The 23,151-nt window shown below is 41.9% G+C and overlaps 1 protein-coding gene across 3 annotated transcripts in view; it reads left to right on the top strand.

The window, feature by feature from the left end:
• Yeats2 (YEATS domain containing 2) overlaps positions 1–23,151 on the top strand; it is a 76,054-nt gene that overhangs the window by 24,441 nt on the left and 28,462 nt on the right. The window contains exons 9-18 of one of the 3 annotated variants that reach the window (XM_005383359.1): positions 3,617–3,797; positions 5,044–5,283; positions 7,438–7,596; positions 9,440–9,543; positions 11,171–11,278; positions 11,745–11,927; positions 16,139–16,397; positions 18,136–18,297; positions 20,105–20,262; positions 20,749–20,907. In XM_005383359.1, coding sequence (XP_005383416.1) covers positions 3,617–3,797; positions 5,044–5,283; positions 7,438–7,596; positions 9,440–9,543; positions 11,171–11,278; positions 11,745–11,927; positions 16,139–16,397; positions 18,136–18,297; positions 20,105–20,262; positions 20,749–20,907 — 1,713 coding nt within the window. The remainder of the gene's footprint in view (positions 1–3,616; positions 3,798–5,043; positions 5,284–7,437; positions 7,597–9,439; positions 9,544–11,170; positions 11,279–11,744; positions 11,928–16,138; positions 16,398–18,135; positions 18,298–20,104; positions 20,263–20,748; positions 20,908–23,151) is intronic. The other 2 variants (XM_005383360.1, XM_005383361.1) reach the window with 2 other exon arrangements.

Genomic DNA, 23,151 nt, shown 5'->3' with positions numbered 1-23,151 from the left:
GCTTTTGCCGCTGAGCTAAATCCCCAGCCCCTTCCCTTTACTTATAAATGCCTGAAGTTTATCTTTCTTTATGGTAGTACTCCACTATGTGTAAATACCGTATTTTTCTTATCCATTTGATTAATGGACATACATGCTGTTTCCCAGAACTACTATAAATCGTGCTGCTGTAAACATGAGTATGCATGGATCTTCCTAATTTGATAAACTCTTTTAGGAAGATATCTAGAAGGGGAACAATTGGGTGAAATGGATTTTTTTTTTTTTTTTTGAGACAGAGAGTCTCACTGTGTAGTGCAGGCTGGCCTTGAACTCATTCACGTAGCTCAGGCTAGCCTCGAACTCATTCACGTAGCTCAGGCTAGCCTCACACTCACAGCAGTCCTCCTGCCTCAGCCTCCTGAGTGTTGGAGTTACAGGCATACACCACCATTCCCAGCCCTGGAATTGCTATTTTTAGTTTTTTGAAGAATCTTCATAAGGATTTCCATGGTGGTTTTACTTGCTTGCATTCCCACCAGCAGTGTAATGGAGTTCCTTTTTCCCCACATCCTTACCCCAACACTTGTTATTAGATTTTTTGATAATAGCTGTTCTTCCTGGGGTAAGATAGTATCTCAAGTATAGTTTTAATTTACGTTTCTCTGATGTCCAGCAATGATGAGCTTTTAAAAAGCGTATTTAGTAGCCATTTGTATTTCTTCTTCTGAGAAGTATCTGTTCATCTTGGTTGATTGGGTCCTTTTTTTGAGGGGTGGCCCTAGTATTTTTGGAGTTCCTTATATATTCTTGATAATAGTCCTATCCATGGAATAGCTGGCAAAAACCATTTCTCATTCCATAGGTTGTCTCTTCTCTCTATCGATTATTTCCTTTGCTGTGCAGAAGCTTTTTAATTTGCATGATTCCATTTGTTGATCCTCATTATTCTTGTGCCATTTTGGTTCTGTTCAGAAAGTCTTTGCGCATCCCTGTCTTCAAGAGTTGTATCTATTTTAGCTTCCAGTATATTGTTTCTATTTTAACATAGAGATCTTTGACCCATTTTGGTTTTAGTTTAATACATGGTGAAATCTGTGGATCTAGACTCAATCTTCTGCATATGGGTATCCAGTTTTCCCAGCACCATTTCTTAAAGAGGTTAGCTTTCCTCCAGTGTATATTTTTGGCTCCTTTGTCCGAGATCAAATAGTTGTACATGCCTGGCGTTGTATCTGCTTCTTTTCTTCTGTTCCATTAATCTACATGCCTGATTTTGTGCCAGTACCATGCTATTTTAATCACTGTAGTTTTATAGTATAACTTTAAGTCTGGGATTGGTTTTGTTTTGTGTTTTGAGACAGGGTCTCACTGTGCAGTTCAGGCTGGCCTTGAGCTCACTTTGTAGCCCAGGCTGGCCTCAAACTCACAGCTATCCTGCCTGAGCCTCCTGAGTGCTGCAAGTCTGGGATTGTGATGCCACCTCTTTTACTCTTGTTACCCAGGGTTGCTTTTGCTTTTCTGGGTCTCTTCTGATTCCCTGTAATTTTAGAATTGTTTTCTCTAGCTCTGTCAGAAAATGAGATTGGTATTTGATTGGGATTGCATTAAATCTCTATATCAGTTTTGGAAGTGTAGTTATTTTGATTATGTTGGTTCTGCCTAACCAGGAACAGGCGATATATTTCCATTTTCTGATATCCTCCTCGATTTCCTTTTTTAGTCTGATGTAATTTTCATTGTGTATGTCTTTCGTTTTCTGATTAGGTTAATTCTAAGTATTTAATTTTTTTTTTTTGTCCTATTTTTCCTTTTTAAGGCTAAGTAATAATCTGTTTTATGTATAGGACACATTTTGTTTATCCATTCAGCCAAGCACAGTTGGGTTGCCTGTACCTGATGGCCTTTGTAAACTCAGATTCCTTTTTTAGGTTCTTTTGGATATATACGCAGAAGTGGAGTTGCTATATCGTGTGGTAGCGCTACTTCAAATTCTTTGATGAACTGCTTGAGGGCTACATCAATTTGCATGCCCTCCACAAGTGTTAAGTCCAGTTTTTGTCTTCATCATGGTTATTTTTTTGTTTTTACATTTATAATAGCTGTTATAATGGTTGTGGTTTTGAGTCCTATTTCTCTAATGATTAGTGATGTTGAACATCTTTTCATGGGCATATTGGCTGTTACCTCTGAAGAAATATCTGTTCAAGTTCTTTGCTCATTTTTTTTATTTTATGGAAAAAAAGATAAAATTCCATAACAAAATAATAGAATAACAGTAGTTAATATTTTACCTGTTGTTATCTTTAAAGTAGTTGCTCAGGATAAAAGATAGGGGCTACAAATTTCTCCAATTGATATTAGCACAAATCTTCCTTCATAATGACTTAAGAGACACTGATAGTATAACTGACCAGCATTTTTTTCCCCTTTTCCCTACTGTCCTTACCCCTTTCACCCATCCCAGGTCCTTTTTTCCTTTTGAACAATTTCTTCCCATTTCACAGTATCTCTTGTACATTTTAGACCTTTTTTACTTTCAATTTCTCACACAGGGATTTTTTTTTTTTTTTAAAGGGTCTTGCTATACAGTTCAGGTTGGCCTTAAACTGTGTAGCCTGGGCTGGCCTCAAACTTTCAGCACTCCTCCTGCCTTAGCCTCCTGAGTGCTGGGATTACAGGCACCAATTTCTTAAAAAACACGGTCCTATGGTTAATGGATGGCCTTGGCCCTTTGTGGGAGGTCATTTGGCCGTACATGTGAAGGTTATTCCGTTCCATTGGTCAGGGCTCTGATTTATCATTGCACACTCTTGATTGCTATAGCTTTGTAGTACGTGTTGAAAGCAGGAAGTGTGAGACCCTCAACTTTGTACTCTGCCTTTTCTCTTTTTTGTATTCTTGATATAATATGAGTGGTAGATAGCTAGTTAACTAGTTATGAGAGTTAGCTGGCTGACTCTTTATCTGTGTAAAGAAATGAGCTGTGTCATATCAGGAGATGCTTACTGAACACCTGCTCCATGCTGTGCACTGGTCAGGGTGTTGGGAAATACAGAGATGAAGAAGATGACTTCTCCCCTCACAAAGTGGTTTTGAGAATGGGAAGAGTAGGCAGCAAACAGAAAAGCAGATAAGGTGCAGAGGTAATGCTGAAGCAGAGCACATGCCTGGTGTACATAAGGCCCTGGGTTTGAGCCCAAGCACCACCCTAAAAAAGCAGAGCAATTATAGGTAAGAGGTTATAGCAAAAGCAGTTATAGGTAAGAGGCTATGAAACTCTGAAGAAGATAGTAGCCGGGAAACATAGTTGTTGCTGAAGCTAGGGGAGTTAGCGAAGGTCCCCTGAGAACGGGACATTTCATTGAGACCCACTAATGAGAAAGGCAGCCATGCGGACAAGATTTAGAGGAACTGTGTTCTAATGAGTGGAAACAGCAAATGGAAAGACACTGGGGGATACTTAGGTCTGGTAAGCCAGATGAGACTGCGTCCCAGGGTTAACCCTTTAGTCCTTGATACCGAGACTGCCTTTCAGATGTGATAGAAATCACTTGTCACCTCTCTTGGGATAGGATTTGAACTTTCTGGGACATTGATGCTAGACTCATGCGCAGAATTGTTGCTGATTGTGTAGGTAGTGGATGTCGAACTCCATCGGCACTCTCTCGGAGAAGACTCCGTTTACCCTCAGTCCTCTGAGTCAGACGTCTCTGACGCCCCTCCATCTTTACCTTTGACCATTCCAGCCCCAGTGAAGGCTTCTTCACCCATAAAGCAGTCCCTCGAGCCAGTTCCTGACACCTCTGTGGAGAAAGGTAAGGCAGCATTTTCCTTCTGTGGAGTCGATCTCGGGGGCTTTTCCCTCATTTGCACAATAGTTGCCTTCAGCAACTTCAAGTGGATGGAAAGTAAATTTTTCCTAAGTAGGTGTGCTGCCTGTGCCTCTGCCTCTGCCTCACAGTTCTATTATCACAGTAGCAAACTGCTGCTTTTCTCAGAAACTGCTTTTCCTGTAGCGTTCTACCAAGATTTTATAAAATGCAGATGTCCCTGAAAATCAGGACTAAATATTTGGGGTTTTGTTGTTTTTCAGTACTGAGGATTGAACTGAGGGGTGATCTACCCCTGAGCTATGTCCCCAACCTTTTTTGTTTTTCATTTTGAGACAGAGTCCTGAAGTGCCCTGGCTGGCCTTGAACTTGAAATTTCCTGCCTTGGCTTCTTGAGTAACTGGGACTACGGGCATACGCCACTGCACCCAGCTAAAAAACACTAGATATTTGTCCTTTGCTGAAGATTGTATGGTTCAGCTTCCACTTTTGTGCACAGGATAATTGAGTATTAAATGCCTACTCTTACTTAAAATACTGTTCAGCATCAATAAATTTTTTTTGGCCATGCCATTTTCTTCATTAAATAAGTATATACATATGTATTTAAATGTTCTCATATATAAGCATGTAAGATATAAAATTGATTCTAAGTGGTGTAAGTTTTATCTTGGCATACATTTTAATGTGATAATATTTTAGTTCTTTCATAGAATCTTTCATTTTTGTATATTATAGTTGTATCCTCTTTATGCGCGTTTAATGAGTAAGGAGATCAATAGATTAAGTAAATGCCTTCTGAGTTATCTACTCTATAGACAGTTTTTCAATTCATGTATTAGGGGGCTGGGGATTTAGCTCAGCGGCACAGTGCCTGTCTGGCAAGCACAAGGTCCTGAGTTTGATACCCGGTACCAGAAGAAAAACAAGAAAAACAAATCAATCCATGTATTAAAAAGTGAAGAACGTAATGAATGTGTGTTCTTTTTATATTTTACATGGTTAATGTTTTCTAATTTCTTAGAAGACCTTAAATAGGATTCTAAACATGATTTTACTTCCCACCAAAAAATATGAAAAGGTAATCAATTATTTTACTACCAGTAATTGGTTTAAATAAGTATTGAATAGTGAATAATATAGTAATATTTTTATTCTTTTGCCATATGGTAAGGTTTTGTTATTTCAAAATAACTGATGACCTATCATGTGCTTGTTAAATTTCAAACAGGATTCCCAGCCAGCACTGAAGCTGAGAGACACACTACATTTTATGCTTTGCCATCTTCTTTGGAAAGAACACCCACTAAAGTGACAGCATCCCAGAAAGTTACCTTCTGTTCTCATGGCAATTCAGCTTTCCAGCCAATAGCATCAAGCTGCAAAATTGTACCACAAAGTCAGATTCCTAATCCTGAGTCACCTGGAAAATCTTTCCAGCCCATTACCATGAGCTGCAAGATTGTTTCAGGTATGCAGAAGGTGCGCGTCAGGTGACTAGAGGTTAGAATTGTGGGAGTGGAGTTCTTTTTAGCAGTGCTTATCCAAAGATGTAATCACCATTGATTGGCAAATTGTAACAATGAAAAATACAACTCACGTAGTTGTTAAGTGTGGTGAGGAAATGAAACCCCAAATGGTCAGATTCTTATCTCCTAAAATTAGCACAGGTCAGTTTTTCCTAGGACATATGACGAAGCTAAGTTAGGAAATGAGTGTGGGGATTTAGAATGAGCTTGGAGTTAAGCTTTAAAGGGTTGGAATTGAAATATTTTTTATTCTGTCACACTGGAAAATTACTCATTCCTATGATCAGTAGTTGGTCTAATGCTTCCTTTCACTGCAGTTAGATTGTCCTTTGCCTTGTGACAGTGTCATCTTTATGTTAATAGGAACACACACTGTGGTTTTGGCTGTACTATTTTTATTTATTTATTTATTTTATTTTTTTGTTTTTGAGACAGGGTCTCACTATAGAGGTCAGGCTGGCCTTGAGCTCACTTTGTAGCCCGGCTGGCCTCGAACTCACAACGATCCTCCTGCCTCGTTGGCTGTACTTTAGAAAAGACGAGTAAAGGGGCAGTTGAAAACATCTAGATGGGCGAGTACTTCTATACAGTACTTAAATGAAGGAGGAAAACAAGAGTTTTTGGTGCTAAAAGTGAACAACTAAGCAGAAACATGGTCCAAATCTTGATAAAAGATAAATTGTAATTTTACCCACCAGTTCCAGTTTTGGACCTTAGTGCTTCAAAGAGGAAATAGATGAACATAGAAATGAGTTTAAAGCTAGGTGTGGTGCAAGCCTGTAATCCCAACACTGAAGAGACTGAGGCAGGAGAATTGCCCCAAGTTTGAGGCCAGCCTGGGCCACATACTGAGTTCAAGACTAGCCTGAACTATATAGCAAGACCCTATCTCAAAAACTAAAAAAAAACACACACACAAAAAAATAGAGCTAAGTGGCATAGCACCTGCATGGCAAGGACAAGGTCCTGGGTTTGATTCCCGGTACCAAAAAAAAAAATTAAAAATAAGTAAAAAATAAAAAAGAAATGAGGCTGGGAATGGTAGTGTATGCCTGTAATCCCAGCACTTGGGAGACTGAGGCAGGAGGTTCGCTGCATGTTCGAGGCCAGTCTGGGCTACAAAATGAGTTCAGGGCCAGCCTGAATTGCATAGTAAAATCCTGTTCAAAAAAAAAAGGAGAGAAAGAAAGAAAAGAAATGAGTTTGAAGTTCAGAGAAAAACACAGATGACACGTTTGATCAATAAGGCCACCCACAATGAGTAATCTTAGAGCTATCCTGTGAGAACATGAGTCTTTCTGGATTGTGGCTGTGATGCAGTGTTGACAGTTTGTCTTGAGTAGGCGAATTGCAGTTTTCCTATATTGAATACTTTGCAAATCAAAGCGTCAGGTTCCTAAGTCTGGCAGTTCGCTTACTAATTTTCCCCTAATTTTAGTGTTTTTGAGTATACCCAGCATGACAGCAACCTGCCTGTGATAGTAAGAGGCTCATCGTACCAAAGTGCCGCAGTTCCACGTTGTTAAATAAAGCACTGCTTTTTAAACTTTAATGTGCATGCCAGAAGGTATTGTTCAAATGCAGGATATGTACTTAGTAGCCCTGGGTTTGGACCGTGGAATCGCCTTCCCATGAGTTCCGCGGGGATGCTGCTGCTGCTGGTGCACAGATTAGGACGCGGAGTGAAGCGCTCTGCTCCCTGGCTTCTCCTGTACCACTGCTGTCACTGCTCAGTACCTGAAGCTACAGTCAGTCTCATTCCAGGCTTTCTTCCCAGCTAGCCACCTTTGTCCCCTCCCTCCCTCCCTTCTTTCTCTCTCCCTTTCTCCCTCTCCTTTCCTTTTCCTTTTCTTTTCTCCTTTCTCCTTTCCTGTGCTGGGGGTTGAACCCAGGCCCCTTCCCCTTAGCTGCATCTCCAGCCTTTTTTATTTTGAGACAAGATCTCACTGAGTTGCCCAGGCTGGACTTCAATTTGTGATTCTCCTGCCTCAGCCTCTCAAGAGTGCTGGGTTACAGGCATGTGCCACCACGTGTGGCTTCAGCATCTTCAATGAGTGGAATATATATATTTTGTTTCTCTTGTCTAATTGACAAAGGTTCCCCAATATCAACTCCAAGTCCGTCACCATTGCCGCGAACCCCAACTTCCACTCCAGTCCATGTGAAGCAGGGCACAGCCAGCTCCGTTATAAATAACCCTTACGTTATTGTGGATAAGCCGGGGCAGGTTATTGGAGCCTCTGTTGCGAGTACAGGTACGTATCTGGTCAGTATTTGTGCAATTCAAATACTATTGTCTCTCATTAAAGACAAAGTCCTAGTGTGACTTAGTAGCCATGAAGTAGAATGAAATCTCCATCCATAAGTAAGAACATATAAAAGTAACATCAATACTGTTTCTCTGAGGGAAGATTTAATCTTTGTAAAAGTTACATTTTTAAGCCGGGCGTGGTGGTGCACGCCTATCATCCCAGCACTCGGGAGGCTGAGGCAGGAGAATCCTTGGGAGTTCAAGACCGGCCTGGGCTACAAAGTGAGCTTAAGGCCAGCCTGAACTGCGTAGTGAGACCCTGTCTGAAAAAGACCCCCAAAAAAAGTTACATTTTTAAGAATTAATAGTGAACCATAACTAATTTTCTTTTCCTTTAGAATGGAAGTTCTTGTTTTGGAGCCCGCAAGTCATGTGATTTTAACATTTCCAGTTGAGCCTTTGAGATGATGATAGCTTTGTTGGCCATATACACTTCTCTCAGTATCACAGCGTGATACCTTTCCTCCAAATAAGATAATCCCATCTAACTGTAGTGCTTTGTAAAAAGATTTTTTGGTGTTCTTTCACAAGTATTATTTTATTTATTCCCTCTACTTAACATGTTCCCAAGTGTAAACTTCCCCATTTAAGAAAAATAGTGGAAAGAGAAATGAAACAAAATAAAAACAATTATAAGATAGTAAGACTGTTTTGTTGTGTGTTTTCTTGTGTTTCTTGAGACAGGGTCTTGCTGTGTAGTGTAGGTTGGTCTTAAACTATATGTTGCAGACGGGTCTCAACTTGTGGCAATCTTGGTGCCTCGGCCTCCTGAAGGCTGAGATTGCGGGAGTGTGCCACCATGCCCAGCTGGGTTATTTTGGTTTTTGTTTTAATGTGTTGGATTTAACATACATTCACATATGTTGGGCTTTCCCAAGTTGTTGTTATTGTTGTTGCTTTTTTGAAGTTGCTTCACTAGGTCTGTTATTGTTGTTGCTGGGCGCTTTACACAGTTACAATTCTCGAACCCCTATTAAAAAAGCACTGCTTTGGGGGCTTTGCTAATAACCTTTTGAACATATTTTTGATGAGGATGATTAGTATTAGGAATCAGCCACAGTCTTTAGTGGCAAGTTTAGGAAATGGAGCAGGTGAATGAACACCATTTTAGGTCTTGGTTTACTACTGACTATTAATAATGTGATTTATTTTTATCAGACCCTCAAAGTTGTGCAGAGAGTTGTAAAACATGTAATGTGGGCAGCATTTGGGGATAGGCGAGACCTAGTGAAGCAGCTTCGCAGGAGCTGGCATTCAGTGGGGTGCACACGTTCTTGCCCATTTGTAAGAGGCCCAAGCCCTCATGTTCTGTACATCTTCTGTCAGGAGTGGAGGGTATAATGTGTGCTTGTCCTCTGTCCTTACTAGCTTCTTACCCTTTCTCAGTTTGAGCATGTCATCAATTTTCTGGGGCTGAATCTTCAAGTATTTTTTTCCATAGTAGTTTCAAGGGTTGGAAATTTTCAGCTCCTAAAAATGGAAAAGAAAGCCAGGTGTGGTGGCTCATGCCTATAATCCCCACACTCTAGGAGGTTGAGGCAGGATTGCAAGTTTGAGCCCAGCCTAGGCAACTTAGCATGAGATCTTACCTCAAAATAAAAATTTTAAAAAGGGCTGGGAAATACTTTAGTGCGAAGGTCTTAGGTTTAATCCCCAGTACTGCACGTACACATAAAAGAAAAATAAGTAGTGGGAAAGTGGGAAGGGTAGCGGGAAGGGTTTAAAATTACATTTTGTAAAACTTAACTTTGTTTATACTTAATTTTTATGTCTGCCTTGTTTATTAGGAAGTCCTACAAACAAGCTCTCCACGGCTTCTCAGGTCTCCCAAGGAGCAGGTTCCCCTGTTCCTAAAATTCATGGAAGTAGTTTTGTAACATCTGCTGTCAAGGTAAAACTTCCCGCATCCTTGTGCTTTGCTGGTTTCTGAAGGCAGTGTGTGCTGCCTCGGCAAGTGTCGATGGGCAGGGAGTTCATGGCGCACACACTGAGTATCCCGAAGAGCGTCTGCTGTAGCTTCCGCCACCTCCCTGCTCTTCTCCCAGCACCTCTATCAGATGGTCACCCAGTAGGAGGTTGAAAACTTAGTGTGGTGAAGAGGTGGCCTTGTTTACCTTTTTAGAAGGGACAGCTTTGTTAAAAACATTTCCCTATAAGATATTCATCGGACAGATGTTCATTTTTCCTCCTTTTCTGAGGAGTAAATGTATTTCCTTTTCCATGTGTTAGCCGTTTAGTTACTTGAAAATAACTCTCCACAAGGTTTTTTTGGTGTCTGTTCTTCAGAGTGAGCAGTCCTTTAAAATTTGGCACCCCAAATAAGCAAATGCTAAGTATCTGCCTGCCACTTGGCAAAGACACTTCCCTGGGTTTTGATTCGTCATCCAGCTTGTTCGTTATGGCCACCGTAACTCTGAAGCCCTTGAGGTATAAACTGTTATCCAAGGAGTCCTGAGAATGCACAGGTCCTCTCTCCTACAGGAATAGTGCCAAACAGCGCGTCTTCTGTTTAAATCCTTAGTCATGATGATCTGGAATGGTTTTCCTCTAGACTTTGTACAGTGTGTGAGTACTGTGTTATGTGAATGTCTCGATTATAGTAACTCTCTTGAAGGTTTTAACTTTGCCAGGTTTGGGGTTTTCTGTGATGCTGAGGATGGAACCCAGGACTCTCAATGATCTATATCCCCAGCCTTTTTTATCAAGTCAGGCTCTTGCTCCGTTGCCCAGGCTGGCCACCTGCCACACAGATGGCATTACAGGCACACATTGCTTCACTGGGCTGGCGACTGTTTTTAATGTTCATTGATGAACTTTTCAGACATAGTCAAGAAATGTGCTTAACCCTGAAATTGAATTATAACACATTACCTCTGAGACTTGCAATTTTGTCTTTCAGAATTAGAGACAAACACTTGTGGTGACCACAATTAAAAAGAACATTAGTGGAACTTTGCACCTACTTGTTTCATTTACTTAGTGCCGAGGGATACAGCAGAAACAAAGTATAGCCCCTGTTCTCTAACAGGTTGCTGTCTGCAGGGGACAGGAAACTAGACGCATGCAAGGCAAATGACAACCAGGTATCAGAGGCTATAGGGTAGGCATGTTTTCATCAGATAGCAAGACACATGAGCATATTTTTGCTAAGTTACAGCTTTTCATTGCATTTGGTCTCTAAAATGCAGGTGTAGCCGGGCATGGTGGCACATGGCTGTAATCCCAGCACTTGAGAGGCTGAGGCAGGATAAGGTCAAGACCAGCCTGGGCTACAAAGTGAATTCAAGGCCACCTGGAACTGCATATTGAAACCTTGTCTCAGATACAATACAGTACAATACAATACAGTGCAGGTGTAGAGACTAGGAGCGTGCCTCAGAATTTTGGGCTGTTTTGTTTTATTTTGCTTGTTTATGTGGCTCAAGAGCGCCATGGGTTTGTATTAAATATAAGTGATCAGAATATCTGAAAGCCCCCATTTTGGCCTGGCTGCACAATACGTATTTTTGTACACACAGCAGGAGGATTCTTTGTTTGCATCTATGCCACCTCTTTGCCCAATTGGGAGTCACCCTAAGGTTCAGAGCCCCAAACCTATAACTGGAGGACTTGGAGCTTTCACAAAAGTGAGTATTGTTTAGGGCGTTGTCCTTCGGGTCTGTATAGTCTTGTTACATAGTCCTTTTGGTGGCGTGTTGGAGTTAACCCCCCACCCCAGCATGTATGTCTCAGTTCTAAGATCAGGCCCTTGTTCTGAGACTTGATTCCATTTACGTAGCATCGTCTGCTTTCTTAGAGCCCAGCAACTGGGGAGTTCAGAAACACAAACAGCCTGTTGTTTCTTTCTGTGTCCATTTTGCCACCAATCTCTAAAACTTGTGATGGAGGCACAGGATCAAGTCCAGGTGCTACTGCTGGTCCCTTTAATAGCTGTTAGAGGCTGTGTTTAAGCAGTATTTTACCCTTGTTCTAGGGTCACTCTAATAAAGCTTAGTCTCAAGCCTTTATTATTAATCCCCACACACAGAATAGGTGTGGATGCTGGTAGTTTTCTCCCACGGGATATTTATTCAGTGTCATGTTTGTTGCAAGGTGATCATCAAACAGGAGCCTGGTGAAGCCCCTCACGTGCCCACAACAGGAGCTGCCAGTCAGTCACCACTTCCTCAGTATGTGACTGTGAAAGGGGGTCACATGATAGCTGTGTCCCCTCAGAAACAAGTCATAACTACTGCAGAAGGGACTGCCCAGTCACCAAAGATTCAGCCCTCCAAGGTTTGTGTGGGGTAGGGGTTGGGAGTTCAGCGTACCAATGAACATGGTTTGTCTAAGTAGTTGACAAGCACTGAAAAGGTTTGGGGTGACAGAGTTGCTGTCCCATAAAATGCTGTGGGTAATAGTCTGTTTGGAAAAGCAGGTCAGTTGATGGTGAGCTCTCTGCCCATAGCATCTCTTTCAAGAGTAGCGCATGTATCGTAGACAGTCCAGAAAGAGTTCCAGTGGCAAAGGGTGGCGGTGTCCTCACGGAGTGAGAGGGACAGGCCTCGGAGACACAGCTTTCCCCTTGATTCAGGTCTAAAGTGCCACTACCGTTTCACTTGTTTGAGATAGGAGAGTGCTACAGTTTATTGCTCTGGTATCCAGGCTCCGTTTAGTGATTCTTGGCTCTTTAGAGAAGTACTTTTCCTTATAATTTAGAGATACCGGAGAATTGTTGGGAAACTGTAAGGCAGATCTGTGTTTTCCTGCATTGACTGGAAAGAGAATCTGTTGAGTGCTTGTGTGTGCAGGCTCATGTTTACACATTAGCCGTGATCCTCACACCACCTTGCAAGGTGGTATTTTCACCTGTGTTTTACAGATGGAGAAACTGTGGCCCTGAGAGGTTAAGCAGCCCCTTAGGCAATATAACAACCATTGTTGAATCCCTACTACCTTGATTTGTGAAACTCTGTATTGTTTCTCATTTTTTTATTATATTTTATTCTTTTAAATTATTTGATCAATGTTTTATTCTTACATCTAGTAATCTGAGCAACTTCGTTGAAGATAGCATGTATTATAACAAACCATTGTTAACTTCCTATCACCTTGTTTTGAAATTCTGTATCACTTTTATTGTTTTTGTGTTGTTTTTGTTTTGGTTGTTAGTTTTCTTTTCTCTTTAAAATAAAAAAACAAACAAACAAAAAAAGAATACATGGCTAGCAAGCAACAAGAGGATTAACCCCAGATCTCGTTATTCTAGCTTCCTATTCCAGGACTGGGAGAAGTTAGTGAGACATTGTCTGTAACTCCACATACTTAAGAGCATCGAGATAAAATAATTATCTGTGTTTCAGCAAGTATGTTTTGAAGCTACTGAGAGTATTTTGTGGGTATTTTTCAACCTGACGGTCATATTTTCTAGGGAGAGTGAATTGTTGGAGAGGAGCACTGTATTCTAAAATAGAAAAAGGCTTTGGATAATTTTGACTAGTTAAGAGACCTAGATACAGACTGATAAAAATTCACAGTAGTGTCTGGTAAGAATCACCTGCAGCTCTAGGAAGTGTTATACCTAAGGCATCGCTCATGAAGCAGAATCCCCTGTGAGGAGGGGTGTCCTCAGAATCCACATTTCTGATAAGCTCTCCTGCTCATTTATGTGCTTAGACAGGTACAGAAAGCATGGAGCTATAGCATCAAGTTTGATTTTGGTGCTTTTGTAGGCAAAACCAGAGTTAAACATTTTGTCGCAGTCCTTCAGCGAATCAATTATTGTCATCTCCACTTTTGTTCAGACTTGTCTTACATGTTCCTCAAAGTCTGCTTTGCTTCAGAGAAGAACATGTGATTTTCCTGGTGTAGGGCGTATGTAGTTTTTTTTGTTTTGTCTTGTTTTGTGTTTTGCTTTTTTGGAGATGAGGTTTCGCTAGGTAGTTCATGCTGGTCTTGAACTCACGAGGGAGCCCAGGCTGCCCTCGAATTTGCGTCAGTCCTCCTACCTTATTGTCCCAAGTGTTGGGATTACAGGTGTGCATCACCACAGCCAGCTTCCAGTTTAGGCTTTGAATCAGTCTGGCATTGCTGTTGATGTTCAGAAGTTCTAGGATAGTTCAGTCTCCACTGTTTGCCACTTTGCATTTTGCCAGTCCATTCAACCATCACTGTTGAGCAACCATTCTGTCTTGCCACATCACCACCTATGTACTGGTAGTAGAAGACTAAGAGAGCGCAAGTGGGCTTGTGCTGGCATGCCCAGAACAAGGCTTAACCACAGCAGAGTGAAAGAACTGCAGAGAAGGAGCTGATGAAAAAGCATTGCTCTAGCTGGGCGTGGTGGCACACGCCTGTAATCCCAGGTGCTTGTGGAATGGGAAGAGGAGAGAAGGTGGTATGCAAGTTGGGAGGCTGAGGCAGGAGGATCCTTGCGAGTTCAACACCAGCCTGGGCTACAGAGTGAGCTCAAGGCAGCTTGAACTGCGTAGGGAGACTCTGTTTCAAAAAAGACAAAAAAAAAAAAAAAGAAAGAAAAAGAAAAAGCATTATTCTTTCCCAAGAACTTAGTAGATGTTTGGACTTGACATAAGGAACTGTCTGTAAGTACAGACTGGGCCTGGTTATTATTCAAGTGCATTTGTAGAAACTGCCGAAAATGGGAAGCTAGAAAAAGTGGTCATTTGCCCTCCACACAATTTTGGCAAAATAGAACTACAGCTTCTTTTTTTACTTTTATTTTTTTATGAAAGTGGAGAGAGGTTTTCCCTCTAACAGGAAGAGACAGCTGAAGATCTGCATGGCAAGGAAGCAGTGTGGCTTTGTGAAAGGCAGTGAGCTTTGGAATTAGCTTCTTACTTGTGTCACCTGGGCCATCTGTTACTGGGGTGACCTGGGCAGGTTATTTAATCTCTCTGGACCCTGTTCTTTTTATCTCGTCAAAGGAATAATGCCTCCTTTCAGGCCTGCAGGAGAATGCGAGTTTGTGTATAAAGGACTTAGCAGGGGCCATGATCGGTAGGTGGTGACTGTGTGATGTGTGGAGACAGGCACAGGTGCCATGGGGATGGTTACTGGGCACGAATGGCTGTGGTTTGAGTAGGCAGCGGGCAGGTCATAGACCCAGAATGTTCTCCTTGGGGCGCTGCGTTCTGACTTGCCTCAGGTGTGCACACAGCTCCAGGAGGGAGAATAGAAACACCGGCGCGGTGTGCATCCAGGTGAACTGCAGAACAAAGGTTTCGTGCTTCATAAAGCTAGGAGGAAATCAGCACCTCCCAGAGAGGTGCTTGTGGAATGGGAAGAGGAGAGAAGGTGGTATGCAAGTTCACGTTGTCGGCCGAAATGTATTGTTGAAGAGGCAAATGAATTTGCCATCATAGTGTGTTCTACTTAAAGATCTTCCTTCTTTTTTTTGGTGCCCATGGTCAGCTGTGCGTAGAGTTTTTCCCTATGGATGTAGACTTCTCAGTTTTTCTTTTCCAGAGAAGGAGGGCATTGGCCACTATGCCTAGTGGATAATGTCTGCTGGTAAAGACTGCCCTCCTGTGGCTGACTCCGGATGCCATGTTTTGTCAGGCTCTTGGAGAAAGTTGAAGTCCACTCTGTTCTTCCTAAAAACACCACTGTTGTGAATTTGATATGTGGTTTTCATGACCTAAACACATAGCCATAGAAGACATACAGTGTTTGTGTTTTGGAGATTTACATAAGATACACTTTTCTGCAACTACGTTTATACAGACATTTGTAGTCCTCATCCATTCATTTAGATTAGAAAGAGATGTAACAGGTAACTTTTCTTTTTTTCTTCTTCTTTTTTTTTTTTTTTTCCTGTACTGGGAGTCAAACTCACAACCTCGCACTTGCCAGGCAGGCGCTGTGCCGCTGAGCTAAATCCCTAGCCCCAGGTAACTTTTCTTAAAAATCAGTTGGAGCTGGATGTGGTGGCACATACCTGTAATCACAGCACTCAGGAGGCTGAGGCAGGAGAACTCACTGTGAGTTTGAGGCCAACTTGGGCTACATAGTTGTTCTAATGTTTTATTTGGTCAGCTAAAAATGTTTTTGAAATATAAGATGTCAGCTAATAAACACTACTGAACTAAACGTACAGCATGGTCCCAATTTTGTGTTTTAAAATATGTATTAGAAGGAATTGGAAAAAAATATATTTAAAATATTGACAGATTATTTCTTGATGCGCAGAATTTTTCTTTAAACTTCTTTTATTTCCCAAATTTACAAAAGTCATATTACTTTATAATCAAAATAAGTTCTAAAAAGTAGTTGAAGTTAAGATAACAGTCTTCAAGCTTTTATTATTAAATTCAAAGCATAAGAAATACCGTTATCCTGCCTGCCCAGGCAGCCTTCCGAGAGTGTGGACCTGGATGCCAGCTGTCGCATTCGGGCTCGCCTTGTTCCTTGCTAGAGCAGAGCGGCTGTTCCGGCCCACGAGCACTCATCGTGCCTGAGAGAAACCCGTTCTGCTCTGACCCAAACAGGTTGTTGGGGTGCCCGTCGGGTCTGCCTTACCTTCAGCTGTGAAGCAGGCTGTGGCAATCAGTGGTGGCCAGATCCTTGTCGCCAAGGCCAGCTCTTCTGTGGCCAAAGCAGTTGGTCCAAAGCAAGTTATGACCCAAGGAGTTGCCAAAGCGATTGTGAGCGGAGGTGGAGGGACCATCGTTGCACAGCCAGTGCAGGCCTTGAGCAAGGCGCAGGTCACTGCCTCTGGGCCTCAGAAGAGCGGATCCCAGGGCTCAGGTAACTGTTCACCTGGGGGCTCCCAGAATTTCCTTTGCTAATGATTTGATTTGGTATTGATTTTGAGTAGGAAAGCCTACGAGGTTGATGCTTTCAGGAGTATATAAAGATGTTTGTTCTTTTTCATGGAACATTTTACATAAGGGTTTGTAAGTAGCTTGTTTCCAAATTGTATTTATGTCTGTTTATTACAAATAAGTTCAAGAATAGTAACAACCGAAGGTATTTCTTGATGTTTCTTCAGGTCTAGGCAGGAGCTTGTGCCGCTGAGCTATGTCCCCGGCCCTTCAGGTCTAAACCGTAATTTTCGTCAGTCCTCATCCCCACTTTTGAGTTGTATGTAAGATTTAAAATCCTCACACGGGGGCCAGGGATATAACTCAGCAGTACAGCACCTGCCTGGCAAGTGCAAGGTCCTGAGTTTGATTCCTGGCACCACACAAAAAAATCTTGATATGACCAGTTTACCAGCAGCTTTTTGAGATATTGACTAGAGGCCGGGGATGTAGCTCAGTGGCATAAGCGCTTGCTTGGCAAGCCTGAGGTCATGAGTTCAATTCCCAGTAACCAAAAAAAAAAAAAAGAGAGATACTGACTAGCGTTTCTCTATGAAACAGACACTTGAATGCATTGGATGTATTTTAGCCCTTGAGGTACTGCGTTGCTTCTGTGACGGGGTGGGGTGGGGATGGGGAGGACATCAGTGTTTATTTCTAAGGTCCTGACAAGGCCAAAGAATTTTTGCAATGAGTAGGGAGAATAGAACATAACGGATCATAAAACAGAGATTTCAGAGGTAGCACAGTGCTGACGATGCCGACGCCATTCAGGTTGCGGCTTTGAGAGTAAATGCTTGAGATTGTAAGATGTGGTCTTCAGGGTTTAGGAGGTCGGTGGGTTTTTTGTTTTTGTTTTTTGAGGCATGCTTTGTAGTTCAGGCCCTGAATTCACTATGTAGCCCAGGCTGGCCTCAAACTCGCGCAGTCCTCCTGCTTCCACTCCTGAGTGCCGGCATTACAGGCGTGCGCCACCGTGCCCGGCAACACAGTACTTTTGGGAGGATAGTACCAGTAATTACAGTGAGGGCTGAGGCTTATACAATGTAGATAGCATTAGCACACGTGCGTCCTAAGGCCCACAGTAATCTTTACAATGAGGCTTGGGTGTAAACTAGCATTGAACTATTCTAGGCAGAACCGGGACATGTAATCAGCTTGTGGTGGTTTTTGTTTTTTGTTTTTTTTTTTTTTTTTGGTACTGTGAATCGAACTTACGACCTTGCACTTGCCAGGCAGACACTTATGCCACTGAGCTATATCCCCGGCCCAATTAGCTTGTTTATAAACAGCATAAATTAGTTTTTGGTAGGCTCTTCTGGTATGTAGATACTTTTTAGTTGGGAAGATATTTTAAGGGTATTAGCCTGTTTTTTCTCGCAGTACTGGGAATTGAACCCAAGGCTGTCATAGTAAGCTACGTCATCATCCCTTTTTAGTTCTTGGTTTGAGATAATTTCCCCGTAAATTAGTTGCCCAGGCTGGGCTAGAATTTGGGATCCTCCAGACGTGTGCCACCACACCCAGCTGAGTATTAGGCTTTAAAGTATCTAGGAAACATTTACTGTTAGTGTTTTTAAATAAGTGTCCATTACTCTGTAATTTAGACTGTTGTCCATAATTCCACTTTGTCTTACCGTTTCTCTTCCTTTTTCTTCGTTTTCCCCTCTTCACCACTCTAGTAATGGCAACGTTGCAGCTACCAGCCACTAATTTGGCCAACTTGGCAAATTTGCCTCCAGGCACCAAACTGTACCTTACTACGAATAGCAAGAACCCTTCAGGGAAAGGGAAACTGCTGCTGATTCCACAGGGAGCCATCCTGCGAGCGACCAACAATGCCAGTTAGTCCGCCCTTGAATCAGTGGGCCTGGGTCTCTGGTGTGTTCTTCTCAGCCAGCGGAGCGGTGGTTCTTACTCTTCCAGGAAGTGTTTCTTCCGTAATTCCCTAATGGTAGCATTTGCCCACATGGATCTAAAATATACACGTACTCTAACTGGAAATGGGTGTAAGTCATCAGAGTACTGGGCGGTAACACGGTTATCCTGGCTTCCCTGCTCAGAGTTTGGGACCGACCTCAGTGGAGAGGTATGGGTGTGGAGGCTGTGGGGAGGACCTGTCGTGCTGACCTGCAGCTGAAGAGTTCTTCCTTCTGCTGGGTGTTCAGCATTACCCGAGGAACGTCTGTCTCCTTCCAGGGGCTGGGAGCCTGTTTTTATTTTAAAGGAGATGGAATAGTGTTGGAATGAAGCATCTCTATTTGCCATTATTTAGACTTTTTAAATGTGTGCTAGGCTTGGAGGTGGAAGGGGAAGTAAAGGCTCATCCTGAGTGTGTACATGTTAAAGCCCCAAGGAAATTAGAGTTTTATAAATCTTAGCTTTAACATACAGAGAACACCGCTTTGGGTTGTCTAAAAAAGGGAATAGTAAAAGGAATGATTTATTTCCCTATGAATCAGAAGCAGGATGATACAGCAGTCAGGTTTATTAAAAATTAACCAGCCTTGTCAAATGCAGTGTAAGCTGCTCACGATTTGTTTATTCCCTGTGATGAGTCATTGCCACTCGCCATGTGGTATGTTTTCCACATCCCAAAACAGTGGGATGTCAAAAGGTTAGATGAAAAATGACAGTATAAGCATTCCAGAATTCACCCAGAAAGCTACTTAGATTTTTGTGATAGCCTTACGTTCAAAATAAACCACAGTACTTTTGGGAGTATAGAATCAGTAATTACAGTGAGGGCTGAGGCTTAGGCAGTGTAGATAGGATTAGCACACGTGCGTCCCGAGGCCCACATTGAATTTCTTGCATAATAATCAGGGGAATTGAGGTAAGGAGAGAAGTTGAGTATCTGTGGTCCAGGTAGCTCATATATGTGATCTCATAATGTGTTGTAATGTGTCACTGACCTTACTAGAGTGTAAGTAAAGGCTCCATAGGCTTAGAGGTGAAATTTGTTTTTTTGTTTTGTTTTTGTCTTTTTGAGACAGGGTCTTACTATGCAGTTCAGGTTGGCCTTGAACTCACTTTGTAGCCCAGGCTGGCCTTGAACTCGCAAGGATCCTCCTGCCTCAGCCTCCCGAGTGCTGGGATTACAGGCGTGAGCCACCACACCCAGCTAGAGGTGAAAGAACAAAAAAGAACAGGACCCTGGAGCTACTGTCAATGATAGGGTTTGATTAAAGAAAATAGTGTCAGAATTTCCCACAATGAAGTCTAAACACTTGTCAAAGATAAATCCTTCCCTGCACCGAGAGCTGGAAGATAATCAGGTACCATTCGGTAGGGTAAATGTTCCCTATCCAAAATGCTTGGGACTAGAATTTATTTCAGATTTCAGCTTTTTTATTTGCACAGACTTTAGAAGTTGACCGTTCCTAGTCCAAAAATTGGAAATCTCATAGTGCTCAAAAAGTTGGATTTCAGGTTCCAGATTACACATGCTCAGTCTGCAAATAGATTCTCATCTCATTTGCAAACTCCAGGAAATTGTACTCCTGTCACAGAACAGACAGATTGCAGAGGAGGAGGAAGGTGGGAGAGGAGAGGGAACGGTGCGGGAAGGAGCGCGTCTCCAGACTTGCCTGCTTTCTGCTGGTAACCCTCTGCTCGACACGTTTGTGATGCTGCTGTTGTGCTTTGTAGATCTGCAGTCCAGCTCAGCTGCAGGCAGTGCTGGTGGCGCAGGTGGGGGCGGCGGAGGCAGCAGCGGTGGTGGAGGAGGAACCCAGAGCACTGCCAGCCCCGGAGGGGTCTCCCAGCACCTGACTTACACATCCTACATCCTCAAGCAGACTCCCCAGGTCTGCCCGTTCGTTCCTGATCTTTTTAGTCATCATGCCGTCTGGGGTTGCCCTTAGTTATAGCGGATTTACTGACATTTTAGCTGTGTTACAAATCTGTTACTTGGGGGTTGATTTGTTTGAGAGATGAGGAAACAGATTCAGGAAGGCCTAAATAACTTATCTCAGATATCCCTGCTAAGCTAATGCTAGAGCTTGCGTTTAAGCCCAGATGTTGCTGCCTTGAAGAAAAAGTCCCATATTCCTCGCCTCCCAAATCTAGGAGGTAATAAGTACTGTTAATGTACAGTTGGAATTTTATTCTTGGAAGGACTTAACCAAAGCAATAGTATCAAGTCGTGGCATTTGAATTAGGTTGGATTCAGTGATTTTCACTGAATTGCAGAATGAAGGGGGGAGACTGTTACAGCTTGCAGCTTGTACCTTGTGATTTAAACAGAGCAGTCTTAACAAGTTCCTGGGATTGTTTGTTTCCCCCTAACTTAGGGCACATTTTTAGTTGGCCAACCCTCACCCCAGACATCTGGAAAACAGCTGGCTGCTGGGTCAGTGGTCCAAGGAACGCTGGGAGTTGGCTCCTCTTCTGCACAAGGACAGCAGACATTGAAAGTTATCTCTGGGCAGAAAACCACTTTGTTTACACAGGTAAGTACACCCCCGCACACACTCCTAGCATGTGATTGTGGCATTTAGCTACTATTTGCAGCTTGTGCCTTAACAGACTCCTTAAGTTCAAAAGAAACTAATGTTACATAAGAAAATGAATAACAAAAAAGTATAGAAAAATAAGAAAAGATCTTAAGGTTTTGGAAAATATGAGTAAGGAAGTAAGGCTGAGTGTTATTCATATACACACACAGTGGGTTCCTGTACAGTTAATAAATAAGGTGTAAATTTAACAACAAAAGCAAAAGGAAAAACTTGATCGATTATTTTTTTTAAAAATCACTATTTGTCTAAAATTTTAAATTTGTGATTTTTTTAAAAATCACACTATTCGTTAAAAAATCACACTATAAAACGTCTTTGATGGGACTTCATATAAGAGACCTTGAATAGTGTAACAAATGATTTTAGTCACGATATCTATTCAGTGAGTGTTCTAGCAGGCTTGGGGACATGTTTCTTCATTTGTTTTGTACTGCTGGGGATCAAACCCAGGGCTTTGCACATGCTAGGCAAGTGTTCTCCCTCTAAGCTATGTTCCCTGCCCTTGGGGGATGTTTCTGTAGCATTTTTTGATATCGCAATGACAGAATTTTGATTGAGTGAGGGACATCTTAATCATCTACAAAGATCCTGTTGCTCCATCTACAGAACTTAGCAGATGAAGCAGGCAAAGATGCAGAAAGATACACTACAGTGTGACACCGTTCCCCACAGACCGCACGTCCCCCATGTCTGCATGTCATTAGCATTTCTCCAAAAAGGGACTGTTCGGTTTTTGTCAGATACATTTTCTGTGTCTGATGAGCTGATCATGTTTTCTTTTTTCTAATTTGTTAATCACATTGATTGCTATTTTTTCTTTTTAAAAAATGTTATTAGTACGAGTTTGCAGTACCTGACATTTACATTCACCTTAGGGAGTAGGTGCATGTACATAACCCAGCTTGATTCTTTCCTAAATTCCCTTCCTAGCCGGGTGTGATGGCACATACCTGTGATCCCAGCACTCAGGAGGCTGAGGCAGGAGGATCGTTGTGAATTTGAGACCAGCCTGGGCTCCAGAGTGAGCTTGAGGCCAGCCTGAACTGCATAGTGAGACCTTGTCTCAAAAGACAAAAAAATACAAATAAATAAGTAAATTCTCTTTCTGTCTACCTCCTTCTCTAAATTCCCTTCCCTCATTTTCATTCTTGCTGTTATTATATTTAGTTCATAGGTATGACATACAATGTTTACATTCATTGTGGGTATGTGGTACATATAAGTGATACATCGTACATCTTTTTACTCCATCCCCACCCTGCCCTCCTCCTCCTGGGGCCCTTCCCATCTGCAGAAGATCATCTCTGTTCCCTTCTGCCACTTGCTTATTTTGCTCTTTATTTGTATTTCACTTTACTCAAATGGGAGCTCTCAGGTGGTATTTTTTTAATGACTTAAGGAAATTTATTTTATTTTATTTTTATTGTAAAGAAAAAAAAAAAATTCCAAAACAATATGATAGGAGGGTAACTGTGGTCAACACATTACATATTGTTATCTTCAAATCAGTTAGGGTACAAGCTATCAGCATTTAATTGTCCAAACAATATTAGCACAAACCTATCCCTTCAGTGAACTGAGAGATAATCAGCAGCATAATTATAACTCTTATCTATACTTGTATATAATTTTTTCCTTTCGCTTTTCCCTTCTGTTTTCTCTTTCTGCTAAACTATTTTTTCTTTCCTTTTGAAGTTTCTTCCCTTTTTATAATATCTATTATATATTTTGGATCATATTTAATCTTTCAGCTTCTCACACTGGGGAGACAATACGATGTTTACACATTTGTGTCTGGTTTATTTTACTTATGAGTATGGTCTCTAGTTGCATCTCTTTACCTATGAAAGTCTCCATTTCATCATTCTTTATAGTTGAGTAATACTCCGTTATATAAAAAGGTCACATCTTTTTTTTTCTTTTTTTTTTTTTTGAAGATCACATCTTTTTTATCCATTCCTTAGTTGATGGACATTTGGGTTGTGTCCAAGATGTAGCTATTACACATTGTGCTGCTATAAACATGGGTGCACATACATCTCTGTGGTACAATATTTTTATTTTTTCTGGGAAGATACCTAGGAGGGGAATAGCTGGGTCAAATGGGACCTCCAATCCTAGGTTTTTGAGGAATCGCCACACTGATTTCCACAGTGGTTGCACCAGTCTGCACTTCCA

Source organism: Chinchilla lanigera, unplaced genomic scaffold, assembly GCF_000276665.1.
Source record: "Chinchilla lanigera isolate Chin_1 unplaced genomic scaffold, ChiLan1.0 scaffold00019, whole genome shotgun sequence".
NCBI lineage: Eukaryota > Metazoa > Chordata > Mammalia > Rodentia > Chinchillidae > Chinchilla > Chinchilla lanigera.
Note: the sequence above shows the minus strand (reverse complement) of the source record. Positions and strands in the feature narration are given on the sequence as shown.